Source organism: Oryctolagus cuniculus, chromosome 1 (genome assembly GCF_964237555.1).
Source record: "Oryctolagus cuniculus chromosome 1, mOryCun1.1, whole genome shotgun sequence".
Taxonomy (NCBI): Eukaryota; Metazoa; Chordata; class Mammalia; order Lagomorpha; family Leporidae; genus Oryctolagus; species Oryctolagus cuniculus.
In genome coordinates, this window is record NC_091432.1 from 213,130,485 (window position 1) to 213,145,135 (window position 14,651).

At 52.4% G+C, this 14,651-nt stretch overlaps 1 protein-coding gene across 7 annotated transcripts in view; it reads right to left on the reverse strand.

Moving 5' to 3' along the window:
* Positions 1 to 14,651, reverse strand: part of PTPN3 (protein tyrosine phosphatase non-receptor type 3) — a 157,523-nt gene that overhangs the window by 47,229 nt on the left and 95,643 nt on the right. For 5 of the 7 annotated variants that reach the window (XM_070055403.1, XM_051855935.2, XM_070055413.1 and 2 more), the window contains exons 8-12: positions 9,703 to 9,823; positions 8,537 to 8,624; positions 5,192 to 5,280; positions 2,090 to 2,153; positions 602 to 774 (exon numbers count right to left, since the gene is read on the reverse strand). In XM_070055403.1, the coding sequence (XP_069911504.1) occupies positions 602 to 774; positions 2,090 to 2,153; positions 5,192 to 5,280; positions 8,537 to 8,624; positions 9,703 to 9,823 (535 nt within the window). Of the gene's footprint in view, positions 1 to 601; positions 775 to 2,089; positions 2,154 to 5,191; positions 5,281 to 8,536; positions 8,625 to 8,918; positions 9,059 to 9,702; positions 9,824 to 14,651 lie in introns of those variants that run through there. The other 2 variants (XM_070055426.1, XM_070055430.1) reach the window with 2 other exon arrangements.

Sequence of the window (14,651 nt, forward strand, 5' to 3'; positions counted from 1 at the left end):
GAGGTTCCCATCCACTGGTTCACTCCCCAGATGCCCACCATGGCTGGTACAGGGCTGCGTCAAAGCCAGGAGCCAAGAACTCAAGCAGGTCTCCCATGTGGGTTGCAGGGACTCAATTACTTAGGCCGTCACTGCTGCCACGCAGCATCTGCATTAGCAGGAAGCTGGGGTCGGAGGCCAGAGCCCAGTATTGGATCCAGGTACTCCCACATGGGACCCGAGTGAGGAACGTCTCAACCGGTGTCTGAACTGCTAGGTCAAATCCACCCCACCCACCCCCATTCATTTTCATGGAGCGTCGTAGGGAGTTAATGTCAACGGGAGAGGCTGGCTTGGTGACACCGGGTTGGAAAAGGCTGGTGCTGGGATGACGCCCAGGGTCACGGCCACGCGCTCCTTTACTGTGACGTGGTCGGGGGCGGCTGCAGTTCTGCTTGCTTGGGAGCTCTGAGGCCAGCGGCTGGGGGGCCAGAAACAAATGCTGAGAACATGGACACCCCTGAGCACGGGCGACTGCTGGCCAGGGTACGCTGCCCTGGGCTGTCCACCCCCAGGGGCCACATCTCATCTCCTGTGGACAGTGTCCCCGGAGCATACTCACTTTTTGGGGTTCCTGGCACCCAGGGTCCAGTACTGCGAGAGAACATTCTTCTCCTGAGGTAGCAGCTTCTTTGCCTGGAAGAACGTGTGGTGCTCCACGCAGGACTTCCACAGGTTCTTGCACGAGCGGTAACTGAGCATGTTGAAGGCCACGATGTGCTCCCTGGCTTCGGTCTGGGAGGAACAGTGCCAGAGCGGCCATCAGCATGGGGGAGGGGCGGGGGCGGGAGCAGGGCTTAATGTGGTCGGTGACAATCAGATGGCAGGACACAGGCTTGGAGACCGCCGTGGTCACCCCCAGCGTGATGGGAGTGTTTCTGAGCAGGAAGGGGTGCCCACCTTGATGACAGTGATGATACAGGTGACAGGAATCTACTCTTTATCACCCAGGGTCCCTTACGAAAGCATTTCCTCCGAACCTGCTCTCCTTGCTGAGTTGGATATATTTGGAGCAACCAGACAAGGACGGTCTGATCCATTCCTTTTTGGATTTAGCCCCAGGAACATCTCTCCCCTATTGGACAATGGCGACTTTAGAACCCTTTGGGTTTCTTTATTTGCCTCCCAGAGAGCACAGGGTTAAATCCAGTGCTCAGAAATGAGAATTGTTTGCTTTATGTTCATTCTATGTGAGTTCAGGTTTAAGGCTTTTATGTTAAATGCTATCCTCATCATTTGGTGCTACCCAGTGTCCTGCACTGTGGGGCTTCGGCCACCCAGGTTCTCGTCCTATCTGAGCTCTAGTGTTCTCATTTCCAAGTTCGCTGCTATGCAGGGCCATTTTTAGTACATATTATCTTTTGAAAAATTGCGAAATGGACATAGTGACGGTAAGTGAAAACCATGCAGTGGAACAGGACCAAGCGAGGGGTCGTGGGAAGAGCAGGCACCTTGGACTCCTAAGGATCGGGTTCAGATTCCAGCTCCCCCAATTCAGCAGCTGTGGGAGCCGCAGTTCCCTGACCTCCAGGTCTTACTTCCCCCGCGGCTCAGCAAACTGAGCGATGGACGTGCCGTGGACTCCTCTTAGGGGACACGGCCGGCCAGCCACCGTGCCCTCTGCACATATCAAGGGAAGAAGCTGACCCTGTGGGCATGCACTGCCGCTCTGTGGAGGGCTCTGGGGGGCGTCTCCACCCTGATGCTCTTTTATTTCATCCTCACAGTTCCCTGAGAAGTGGGCTTGACTGCATTTCCGGAGACAAGGGAACACAGGCTAGGGCATGCTCAGTCACCTGCCCAGTGGCTAAGTGGAACAGCCAGGATCTGAACGCACTGTCTCTGCCTCCAAAGAAGCAAATTCCCCAAGCGGAGACGTGGAGGGAACGACACAGAGACCGCTGGGGCTCTGAACCCTGCCGCCATCACCATGCCACGCTCCTTCCTCCCTGCTAAATCACTGGCAAAGATTTGCCAAGCCCTGGACGACACTGAGAGCTGAAGTCGCTTACAAAAGACAAGACACAAAGCAGGCGTGGACATAACTCACCTGTTTTTGTCGCTGATGTATAAAGAACTTTTTCCTTTTGAAAGAAATTTTGAGGATGTTTACCCTGCAAAAAACATACAAGAACACAAATAGACAAAAAACAAAAAACAAAACAAAATAGAAATCAAACACAAACATCAGGCACCAGCCAGGCTGTGGCTCATGCCTCTCTGCTGTGGCATCTATTCCCCGAGCCTGGGGGCTCTCGGCTTCCTGGCCTATTTCACTGTAGAAGCGGTGACAGCCCTGTCGCCTCAGCCGAGTGCCAAGGATCTAACTGAGCTGAGCATGACACAAGAGCCCTGGATTATGATGTGGCCTTTAAATAACAAGAAGCAGGGGAAGCGCGCTCTCCCTGCCCTAAGCTTCTTTCATGACCCAGCTGCTCTGCAGCGGCCGGTGGAGGCGTGGGGAAGACAGTTGGGGGCAGTGTGGAGCAGCAGAGCGAGCACTGGCCTGGGTGGGCCTCCCAGCTCCATGACTTCATCGTCACGTGTCAAGTGTGTGAACAGAATCCCGGCCACGCTTCACTGAGCACTGTCTACACACAGGCCGCTACAAAGGACCTTACAAACAAACATCTCCAATTGAGCCTGGCAATGATCTCTAAAAGCATGGATTGTTGTGCCCAGTTTTCAGATGAGGAAGCTGAGGCTCAGACACGTGACCCAGGTGCTGGAGATGATTCAGCCAGGAACGCCTGCAGCCAGGATTTGAGTCTCACGTGCCCCCAAGCCTGTGCATTTCCCCAGGGGGTTCCCTGTTGCACGTGGCTATGCAGTATATAATACAGGCAGGCAATCTGTTGGCAGGGGGAGCCGTTAGACAACTGAGTTAAAGTGCCCGGTCTGGTGCGTGTCACAGGCTACCCACCACTTCCCCGAAGGCAGTGAGGGTCCATGTGGCCATCATGTGCCAAACAGCAGATGCTGGTGCGTGCCTCTGTTCTGCAGAATGAGCCCAGGCTCTGCCTTTTCACCCTTAGGCTGCTCTGGCCCCTGGGAATCTGTGCTTCTCCTGCTCCCCCACTAGTCTAGATCAGGGGGCCCCTGTGCTGGACACTGCCTTGTTCAGAGGACTCCCACAAGCTGACGCCAGTCTCTGGACTTGACAGCTTTCTCTCCCAGAGCTAACCCTATACGGGGCAAACACAAACTATGAGGTTCCTGGGTGTAAGGCCCAAAAGTGGCTCCCAACTGCCCTTCACTCATTCATAAGGGAAAAAGCAGAGGGTACAGAGGGTCTTGCTGTATTGTCTTGGGGATGGAGGAGACCAGAGAGTGGGCACTGACAAAGTTACAATGGAGACAGGCACTAAAGAAATAATGATGCATATACAATTAAATCACTGCTTGTGTGTCCACTGCATGCAGGAGTCCAGTGTCTCCTGAGAGTATGAAGGACTCTCCATGAAGGCCCCTCCAGGGCCTCCATGCCCTGGAGGCCCAGCCTCTCTCCTGGGACTCCCATGCCCACACCATGTTCCAGCCTGACCCATCCACCTCCCCACCTCCTCTGTCCTCCCTTGTCTTGCAACCTGCGTGCGCACACACACACACACACACACACACATGTTGTACCTATAGTCTAGAATTGATTCTCTTGGGTCAACATCCAGGTGGTCTTCAGACCTTGTCTGGAGTTCACTGGCATGGGCTCAGCGCCCTTCCCGCATCCCGCCCTTCATGGGCACCTCACCATGCAGTGCCAGCCTCCCTGCGGCTCTCTGCTGCTGGCACTAGAGGCGGGGGCCAGGCCTCTCCAGGAGCCAGCCTGATGCTGAAGGGTAAGGGGGCTTTGACAGGTCTGTGGGTGAGCCTGGGGTGGGGGGCGGGGGACCTCCAGGAAAGGGTGCTCTTTATGCACCTGCTTCTCAGGATCAAGTCACCCACCTCCTTCCTGACATGGCCTCATGGGACTCACAACTCCCATGAAACGTGACAGTCCAGCCTCTGTCTGTGGGACCTTAGGAGGTTCCTAAGCTGGACCCAGGCAGCTCCAGACCTATGGCAGCTAGGGGGAGCCCTGAGCCTCTGGTGGGGCTTGCAGAGGAAAAATGAGCCCTGACTTCCTCTCCTGCTGCTGCTGTTTTGCCCACACTCCATCTTTTTGACACATTTGCACTTTTGCTTCTGCATCTCTGCCCGCCTGCAGCAAGTGCTCCCTCTCCCCAGCCGCCCTGACACGGCTGTCCCACCCCATCCTGTGCACCACCACGCTGTCACCTGCGACGACGGCCTTGCTGCGGTGTCAGCTCCCCTGAACAAGGCTCCCCGTTGTCGGGCGCATTTTAAACTCGACCTTCAGTGCCATTTGGCGCCAGGAAGCCCCTTTTCTCTGAGGTTTCCGGTCCCTGCGGACCACTGTGGCCTGAAAATGTCCGCATTTGTCTCGACTCTTTCAAGAGAGTGAGTCCACAACGCCACACCTTTCGGTGACAGCCCATGGCTATAATTGTTCTATTTTAGTCCTCACCCTTGTTATCAGTCTCTTCCTGTGCCTGATTTGTAAGTCAAACTTCCCCACAGGTGCAGATGTGTCAGGAAAACCATGGTGCACACAGGGCTCAGGGCTGTGTGTAGCTTTGGGCATCCACGGGGGCTGCTGGGACTCGTCCTTCATGGACAAGATGGTGGTGCAGCCCCCCTCGCTGGCTGCCTCGGGTTCTGCCCTCCCACCAGGCCCAGGCACATGCGTCTTTGGGGGTCCTGAGTGCTTAGAACCAAGCTAGACACTTGGTCACAAGTTCAACCAGTAACCAAGGGACAGAACTAAAAAGAGACAGCTTTTCCCCAGAGCAAGCCCAGGGAAGGTTCCTTAACTGTCAGGCTTGTCTGTTTCCTCTGCCCCACGTGCCATGTTGCCACAGAGGACCCCAAACCACGGGCTGACACAGGGGGAGGGGGAGGGGAATGGAGGGGGCAGAACGCTGGTATTCCCAAGCGCTCAAACTGGGTGGACTTCAGAGGTCAGAGGTTAAAACCTGGAGGAAACGTTCCATCCCTTCTTTAACGATCAAAGTTCAATGTTAGCCAACAATGCTGCTCTTGCTCAGCACATTCTTACAGCGTGATTCAGAAAACCGTTCAGGCTGGTGCTTACCAAGGGTAGAAACTCGTGCAGATGTGTTTCCTGTACACAGCGATGCCCGCCGAGGCCACTCCGATGGTGAGATCTAAATGGTGTAGGTCCTGCCGAGAGGAAGAGCTCAGGTTCACAGTGGGCCGCCCTCACCCAGTGCCCTTCCTGCCTCTACCGAAAAGCAGCCTCTCTCCAGAGGGCAGTGTCACCCAGAAAGGGCAGAAGTCCCCGTTTAACAGAGCCTTAACTTCCAAGAACAAATGCCTGTCAGTCCCCCTCCCCCAACACTGGCTGTCAGCGACGCCTGGTTTAGAAAGCTACCAGGTGAGCCCGCCCATTCCACAGGAGCATTGAAATAAACACCCCGTTTCAAGTTTTTCCGCAATGGGCGCTCAGCAGCCATATTACGATCAGAAAGCCCTTGATCCCTGCACAGCTTTACACAAAACTCCACTCCCATTCGCGGAAAGGCATTATTCAGCTACCACGATGGCCACGGGAATTTAGAAGGGCACGGATGCTGATTGTAGACGTGACCGAGAACTACACGGTGCTTCTAAGCCCAACAGAGCTGACACTGCCGCTGAGCCTGTGTGCAGCGCGCTGCCGCAGACAACGAGAAGCAGCAGGAAGCAAAGAGGGGCCCCGGGCTGTTTTCAATCAGTCTGAACACAAAGTGAGCAGAAATCAACAGACATTTAAAATAGTACAGTCCCTGCCCTTGATATTCCAGTCTCCCATCAGATGCTTAGGAAGGAGGGGCAGAGTGTGAGTTAGCTGCGGCCGAGCGTGAATCCCGGGTGTGCCACTTGCTAGCCAGGCTGCCTTGGACCTCCAGATTTCAATTTTTCCTGGTTATCATAAAGATGACAGGACCCATCTTGCAGGCTGATGTGGGAGCATAGAATAAAGAATCTAAACAGGACATGGCACATGGAGTTTTCTGGAACAGGGCTTGGCTTGTGGTAGGAACCATGAACCTTCCACTGCAGGACAGATGGTTTCCCAACAGCAACGTGAATGTGGGGAGTTTGAGAAACTGGACAGGGACGCCAGTGCTGATGCAGGAGGCAGGCTGGGAAGGCACATGACAGGGATCCAGCTGAAACCATGTGCACAAAGCAGAATAAACCTGCCTGATAGGAGGACAGGCGTCATCAAACCAGACGCCTCCCATCATAATGCAGTCAGCTCTTTTGTTTCCATGGGTTCTGCGTCCACGCTTTCAACCACAGATCAAAAACATCAGGGAAAACAGGTACATACTTTCTCCTTGTCATTATCCCCTACACAATACAGCATGACAACTACTTACAGTGCATTTACATTGTATTGGGTATTCTGAGACCTCTAGAGATGATTTCAAGTTTCAGGGACAATGTGCCTAAGCTGTATCTATGCAGATTCTAGAGCATTTTATACCAGAGACTTGGGCATTGCAGACTTTGGTACACGTATGTGTGTGCGTATGTGTGTGCGTGCTGGGACCAGTCCCAGGGGGTACTGGGGGATGACTGTGAAGGGAGATAGCAAGCAGGTGTAACAAAAGACCGACTTGGTGAATTAAATCAAAGGTGAGTACATAAGGAAATAGATGAATGGTTTTAGTGGGCCAAAGACTGGGTCTTTCAGTCTGCACCTCAACCCCCGTTATCAAGGGCAGTTACTGCTCCCCAAACTCCTACACCCACCCCATGTTTCATAGCTGCCCCTGGGGCCCTGCAAGTAGTCGTGCGCTTTGGCGGAAGTGATGTGTGTCTCTTCTGGGCTGCAGCGTTGAAAAGCAGGTGTGCAACTCTCCAGCTAGCACAGGTACGGTGGTCTCAGGGGAAGACAGTACAGCTGTGAGCTGGAAGTGGCCTGGATCCTGACTTACTACTTGGGGGGAGGGGAGGGCAGCCCTGAGAGGTGCCCAGGCCCTGGGGCAGACCTGGCACTACCGAGAAATCAGCTTTGTGCTCTCAAGTTATTGAGACTGCAGGGGTTTGAGTTCACATAGCACAGCCTCGTGAAACCCAACCTCCTCTGACACCAGAGAGGTCTCCTTCAGGCAGGAAATGGGCTGGCCTCCGGAGGCCGAGGGGGCACTGCCCTGGGGGTCCTGGAGGGGGCGGGTGCACAGGTCTACTCAGGCCGGCACCAGGCCTGCCTCCTACTGAACAAAGGTCTACGAGACCTCTATCCCAAATGCAGTATTATTGGCAACTGGGAGAAAATCGAGTCAAATCCCCAGGTAGGTATTTTGTAAGACCCAATATCTTTTTCGTGACTTTATTAACTAAGTCACAGCGTGCCTACCTCTTAAGGCTGTTATGGCACTGAGGAGAGACAAAAACAGATTCTATGAACTGAAATCTGTATAAATTGCAAAAAAAAAAAAATTACACTCCCTTAAACTTTGATCACAGATGCACTCAGCAAAGCCTCAGCTTTCTCACCTGTGAAACATACACTGACTGTTCAAGGATTCCACAATCCTAAAATCAGAGTCTATGGCTTCTTAGAAAAGCAGCTAGAACAAAGTCTGGCAATTGTTCAGTTAATGCTTGCTTCCTTTGGGCTGTGATGTGAACCACTTAACAGGCGGAAAATGTTACTGCTGTCACTGCTGAAAGGTCAAAAGCCAGCTAGACAGTATCACGTATGGAACCACTACTCATGCGCTCTGTGACCTTTGCTACCATCATGAGGATGTTTCTCCACCTGTAAAATGGGGAGAACCATAATACTTAGCTCAGTGCTAACCCTAACCCTAACCCTAACCCTAACTCTAAACCTTAACCCTAACCCTAACCCTAATCCAAACCCTAACCCTAATGTACTGGGAGAAGTACATTAATCCACTGGCACACGGGAACTGCTCAGTAGGTGACAAGTATAATCTGCTGTTTTAAAAATAGCTACCAATTTAAACCAATTTATTGATTTTCAAATGCATAATGCTTTTTAAACAACTATCATATTTGAACAACTAGCTCCAATTTTGGTAGGACTTACAATTAAGTAGCAGATACCCTGGCTCATTAAACTGTCACTGGAAAATGGACTTACATACTTTTTTTGCTTCTTTAACCACAAGATGAAATGATCTTACAAAAATCACAAGAGTCTAGCAGCCTGACTTCTTTCAAGGAAAAAAACCCTTCAAATACAAAAGTAAACACACACACACACACACACACACACACAGAAGAAAACACCTTGTAAATGACCAATGAAACTCAGTATTTACTAAATGAACCTTCTGAATAACTCTAAAAAGGTCTTCTTTGCTACAATGGAAAAGAGTTTCATCAGAGATTTTCAGACTTTCAGAATATAAAATGACAAAACAATTCAGACCCCAATCGTGTCTAGGATACATACCCTACCACTGTGCAGCTCCACCCCGTAGAAGTCGAGGGTCCGTGCTATGTTGATAAAGCAAGATTCTGCTTCTGACTGCTTTAGCCCACTGTGGAAGAAAAGAATTAAAAAATTCTCTCAATAATAGAGGATATAATGCCAATTTAAGAAATTTTTTTAAAAAACCTCAAAAACTTGGTTTTCTAACCAAACATTGCCCTAGGTTAATAAATACCTTTTAAAATCAATCTTAAATAATATAAATCTAAATTCTACCAAACCAGGTTTTTCTTCCTGTCTGCTGAATTTGACTGCATTTCATCTTCTCATTTTTTTTTTTTTTAAGTTAAACAATACTCCCTATCTTGTGGGTTCCCAACAGGCAGATGGAGAAGGCCGTTACCTGTCAGAATGCCTACCCGGCTTGTTCCACGATGCTGAATTAACCTGTCACCTTGAGGTCTTTCTGCCTTTATGCCTTCAGCAGTGGCCACAAACTTCAAAACGCCACTGGCCCAGTACTATTTCAGGACGCTGACTTCTGCCTGGGCGATCGCTCTGGGAGAGGTTTGGCAGTGTCTACTGAGAAGGTATGCCGGTTGCTTGGTCTTTGTTTTGATGGCCTTCCTAGGCTCCCTTGGGAGCCGGCCTCCTGAGTCAGGACAGGGAAGGGGAGGCTGGAATTGGGCCTATCTGTTGCACCTGGGGCTGCCCCGAGGTGGCTGCTGAAGCCAGGTGCTCCCTCCTTGGTACGAAGGTGACTGCCACCAACTGAACCCGGGGAGACAGGGATTCGGCCAGCCTGTCCGTCTGTCCCCTTCTTAACAGTCCCCGAACGAATGGCCCATCGTGGTGACTGCGGCAAACTGCTAAAAAGCTGACTTGCTAAGGTGAATTTGCGGGGTGATGGGATTGCAATGGGACATTCCATTCCCGCCTTAGCTGACTTCAAGGCCAGGCTGAAAAGGATGGCAGCGGCCATCACCCTCAGCCCTTACTGGACTGTACCCTTCACAGAAATGCGCCTGATGCCAGATCTGCCACCCTGGCAGCTTGAAGGCTCCCCCGCCCCCGCCCCCAGCATCCTGGAAGAGGAGTCATGAGCCAACGTGAGATGTCACGTTGAACGCCAGGGATGCGACGCCTGCAAATCCCCAAAGCAGGTGTCTGGAGCACTTCCTCCTCACCTGTGCTGCTCGTGCAGAGACTCCACTTTTGCTAAAAAGTCCCTGTTTTGATCCGGAATAAACTGACTGTCGGCAAGATAGCCTGGCTGATGCACGGAAGAATTGTAGTCTCCGAAATGAGCTAGGAAGATAGAAGGGGGGGGGCAGTCATGAGCTTTGCCTTTGCAATACGGTCTGTGTTTACAAGCATCTGTAGCATCACCAGAGAAACAGGACTCGGAATATTCTTCCGGGACATTCTGCCATCCCATGACCTGCTACCACGCATTAGCTCCAGGTCCCTATGTGTCATCCAAAGCCTGGCTGGATACGGGCTAAGTCCTGTCACCTGTGATCCAGCCCAACTCTCATGTCCCAGAGGTCACACAGGAATAGAACCCAGGGCCTCTTTTAATATTTTTTTATTTACTTGACAGGTAGAGTTATAGACAGTGAGAGAGACAGACAGAGAGAAAGGTCTTCCTTCCACTGGTTCACTCCCCAAATGGCCGCTACGGCTGGCGCGCTGCGCCGATCCGAAGCCAGAAGCCAGGTGCTTCCTCCTGGTTTCCCATGTGGGTGCAGGGCCCAAGCACTTGGGCCATCCTCCACTGCCCTCCTGGGCCACAGCAGAGAGCTGGCCTGGAAGAGGAGCAACTGAGACTAGAATCCGGCCACCCCTATGGGATGCCGGCACCGCAGGGGGAGGATTAACCAAGTGAGCCACGGTGCTGGCCCCCCCAGGGCCTCTTTTAGTCCCAAGCCCCCTCGACAGTCATGGTCAGCAGCTGGCACTCATTCCTGGGTAAAGAAAAAGCAAACCGACTGGGGAAAATGCCCCATCCTGTATGCCCTGGGCAGGAGTTCTGCCGCCCCCCACGGTTATAGTGACACTGGACCAAGCTGCTCCAAGCAATGGGTGTGAACAGGAGACGGCGTGTGGACCTGATCGCTCTCTGCATCATGACCCATCCCTGGCACTCGGGGAGGTGGGAACAGGAGCACCATGTGTTTGTAGGCCACAAGGGGAGTGGTAGGGAAGGTGGGGCTGAAGGGTCAGGGCCCTGGCAAGACCTGGGACAGGGTTCCCAGGGAGAAGAACATGTCCCAGGGAGAATCAGAAGATAGGATCTGTCGGCCATCTCAGTGGGGAGCCGCAGCTGCAGCTGGAAGAGGAAGTGGGGTGGGGTCTTACGGATACACTTCAGATTGGCCGCCGACCCAAATGGTTCTTCTCAAAATGTGATAGGGGCCAGTGCCATGGCTCAATAGGCTAATCCTCCGCCTGTGGCGCCGGCACACTAGGTTCTAGTCCCGGTCGGGGTGCCAGATTCTGTCCCGGTTACCCCTCTTCCAGGCCAGCTCTCTGCTGTGGCCAGGGAGTGCAGTGGAGGATGGCCCAAGTGCTTGGGCCCTGCACCCCATGGGAGACCCGGATAAGTACCTGGCTCCTGCCATCGGATCAGCACGGTGCGCCAGCCGCAGTGCGCCGGCCGCGGTGGCCATTGGAGGGTGAACCAATGGCAAAGGAAGACCTTTCTCTCTGTCTCTCTCTCTCACTGTCCACTCTGCCTGTCAAAAACAAACAAACAAAAACAAAAAAAAACTGTGATGGGGCCGGTGCCGCGGCTCAATAGGCTAATCCTCTGCTTGTGGCGCCAGCACACCGGGTTCTAGTCCCGGTTGGGGCACCAGATTCTGTCCCGGTTGCTCCTCTTCCAGGCCAGTTCTCTGCTGTGGCCCAGGAGGGCAGTGGAGGGTGGCCCAAGTGCTTGGGCCCTGCACCCGCATGGGCGACCAGGAGGAAGCACCTGGCTCCTGGCTTTGGATCAGCGCAGTGCGCCGGCTGAAGCGTGCCGGCCATTGGGGGGGGTGAACCAATGGAAAAGGAAGACCTTTCTGTCTCTCTCTCTCTCTCACTGTCCACTCTGACTGTCAAAAAAAAAAAAAAACAAAAAAAAAACACCACGTGACAGGAGGGGCTGGTGCTGTGGTGTAGCAAGTAAAGCTGCTGCCTGCAGTGCCAGGATCCTTGCTTCAAGTCCTGGCTGCTCCACCTCTGATCCAGCTCTCTGCTATGGCCTGGGAAAAAGTGGAAGATGGCCCAAGTGCTTGGATTCCATGTGGGAGACCCAGAGGAAGCTCCTGGTTCCTGGCTCTGGATCGGCAAAGCTCCGGCTCTCACAGCCATTTGGGGAGTGAACCAGTGGATAGAAGATGATTCTCTCTCTCTCTCTCCCCCCTCTCCTTCTGCCTCTCTGTAACTCTGCCTTTCAAATAAATAAATAAATCTTAAAAAAAAAAAAAAAAAAAAACAAAAACTGATAGGAATCATTGATGCTTGGGATCTCATGAGTATCCCTGGGAGCCGGCCCAACCCATACAACTGCACATGGCTTCCTAAAGACTCAAAGCATTTGGGTGTCTAGACACTGTGAGAAGGATCCTGGGTGAGGAGTCAAGGACTGGGCTGGTGGAACCTAGCAGCACACATTTTCCTTCCCCAACACTCAGCTTTCCCCTTTGTATAAAAACAGGAGTGAGATGACCGTTAGCTCTGATAGTCTGAGCTACCATTCCACTTTCTTGACAAAGAGCTTTCATTTTATCTTTTTCTTAAAAACATTAACCTTGAGGGGCCAGCATTGTGGTGTAGTGGGTTAAACCACTGCCTCCAACGCCAGCATACTATATGAATGCCGGTTCAAGTCCACTTCTGATCCAGCTCCCTGCTAATGCTCCTGGGAAAGCAGCAGAACACGGTCCAAGTAATTGGCTGTCTGCCACCAACGTGGGAGATCTGGATGGAGTGTCAGGCTTCTGGCATTGGCCTGGCCCAGCCCTGGCCATTGCGGCCATTTGGGGAACAAACATGTAGATGGAAGATCTAACTAACTCTGCCTTTTGAATAAATAAATAAATCTTTATAAAAATATATTAACCTTGATCTTTCCAAAAGTTCTCATGAATTTCTTTCTGCAGCTGGCTCGAATGACGGTGTCTGAGGGCTCTCAGCATTGTATCAATTCAACCCAGAGAATTTTAGGATCATTTTTTTAAAAAGACTTATTTTATTTGAAAGGCAGAATTGGAGAGAGAGAGAGAGAGAGAGAGAGAGAGAGAAAGAGAGAGAGACATGGAATTGATCTTCCATCCTCTGGTTTACTCCTCAAATGGCAACGCTGGCCAGAGTTGGGCCAGACTGAAGCCAGGAGCCGGTAGTTTCTTTCGGGTGTCTCACATGGGTGTGGGGGCCCAAGGACTTGGGCCATCTTCTACTGCTTTCCCAGGTAATAGCAAAGAGCTGAATAGGAAGTGGAGCAGCCGGGACTCAAACTGGTGCCCATATGGAATGCCGGCACCACAGAAGACAGCTTAACCCGCTACGCCACAGCGCTGGCCATCTAGAGACTTTCTAAGCCAAATTCCCTCTCGGCCACAAGAGCAGCGTTTAGGAAGGCTGTGGGAAGCTTCCTGGTCATGTTTTCCTTTATGTCTGCTTAGCCCTGCTAGCCCCCATGTGCCCTCACACCACAGGGCTGCTCCGGGAGACTTACTCTGTTACCTCCTCACACTGTTCCCTGCAGGCTGGGAGCGGGGCAGAGTCACTCTCAGGGCCTGGCAGCAAGCACACACAGTAGGGTGCTCAGGGATTTGGGTGCTCAGACCCAACCTTAACAGAGGCTACTGCTGCCGGGTTCAGCTGTGGAGGGGGAAAGGGCAGAAAGGGATCTATGCACGCGGGCTTGGATGAGGCTGGTCCGTAGGACATGACAGCTAACTAAATGTGGCCAAGTTGTAGACGGACACGCCATGGCTTGGAGATGGAAGCAAAAGCGTGAGTGAGAGACAGAGGGAGCGAGCGAGCAAGCATGTGGGGCTAAGGGCATAGGGGTGTGCCTACAGGAAATCCCTTGGAAGCCCTTACACGGGGAACCCAAACGGGAGATTGCAAGAAAGCCTCGGAGTCACCTCGTTCCCACTCCTGACGCTAAAGAGGGAGAGGCAGGGGTGCAGAGGGCTCCCTTTTCAGAGCCCGGCGGACAGAGCTCTGGCTGGCGCCCTGCCAGTCCACCAGCCTTACCCCAAGTCCCCAAAGGCCAACCAAATGCTGCAAGTGACTTCCGAGGGCCTCAAGGCAGAATTATTAAAGTTTGCTATTAAAGTTTGTTCTGTTGGTTTCACGAGCTCGTGGAGCTCCTGCTGGCGGCTCCTGACCAGGGATGTGGGCAGCAAGGTTCTCTCGTGAGCTAAGTATTTTGCACTTAACTCAGGACCTATTATTTCTCCCTATCCGGTGGTTTTCAAACCCTGAAACCTTGAGGGGGACTCTGAAAAGCTCTGAGCTAACTAACCACTAGGGGGAAACAGCGAAACAGACATACACAGTCAAGGCATAACCCTGGGTGCTTCCCACGTAGATTTCAATGAGGGTTTTCATCCCCATGAAACAGACAAGGAAACTGAGACTCAAAGAAGGGACCTGGCACCGCTGTCCAGCAGGAACTCTGACCACAAGCCCTACTCTTATCAGCTTCCTGTACTGCATGCCTCAAACTCCTGGGAGAATATATTTTCCTATTTCTGGAGAAGCAACACACGTGAAAGCTAATTACTGCAGAAAGACAGGAAGTAAGTGCTTCTGTGGGAAATGCCTTGTCTTTGGAAGTCCACACTTTCTTTGGCGGACAATGGTTTATGTTTTGCAGCAAACAGACAGCACCTCCCATGCTCCCCACCGTAGTGTTGGGAGTTGTTTGCTGGGGAAGTCCCCTCCCTGCTACTCTTCCAACTCTGCCTTGATCTCAGAAGCTAGCAGGGTCATTCCTGTGATGAGTTTCTGGCCTCCCTCCCTTTCCCCCAAGCAGGATGGAGAGCAGAGACAACAGCACTGGGTCCAGGCTGCCTGCCCACCACACAGTGGCCTCCCTGCGTGCCCAGAGGCTGCACGAGGCACAGGCTCAGGGAAC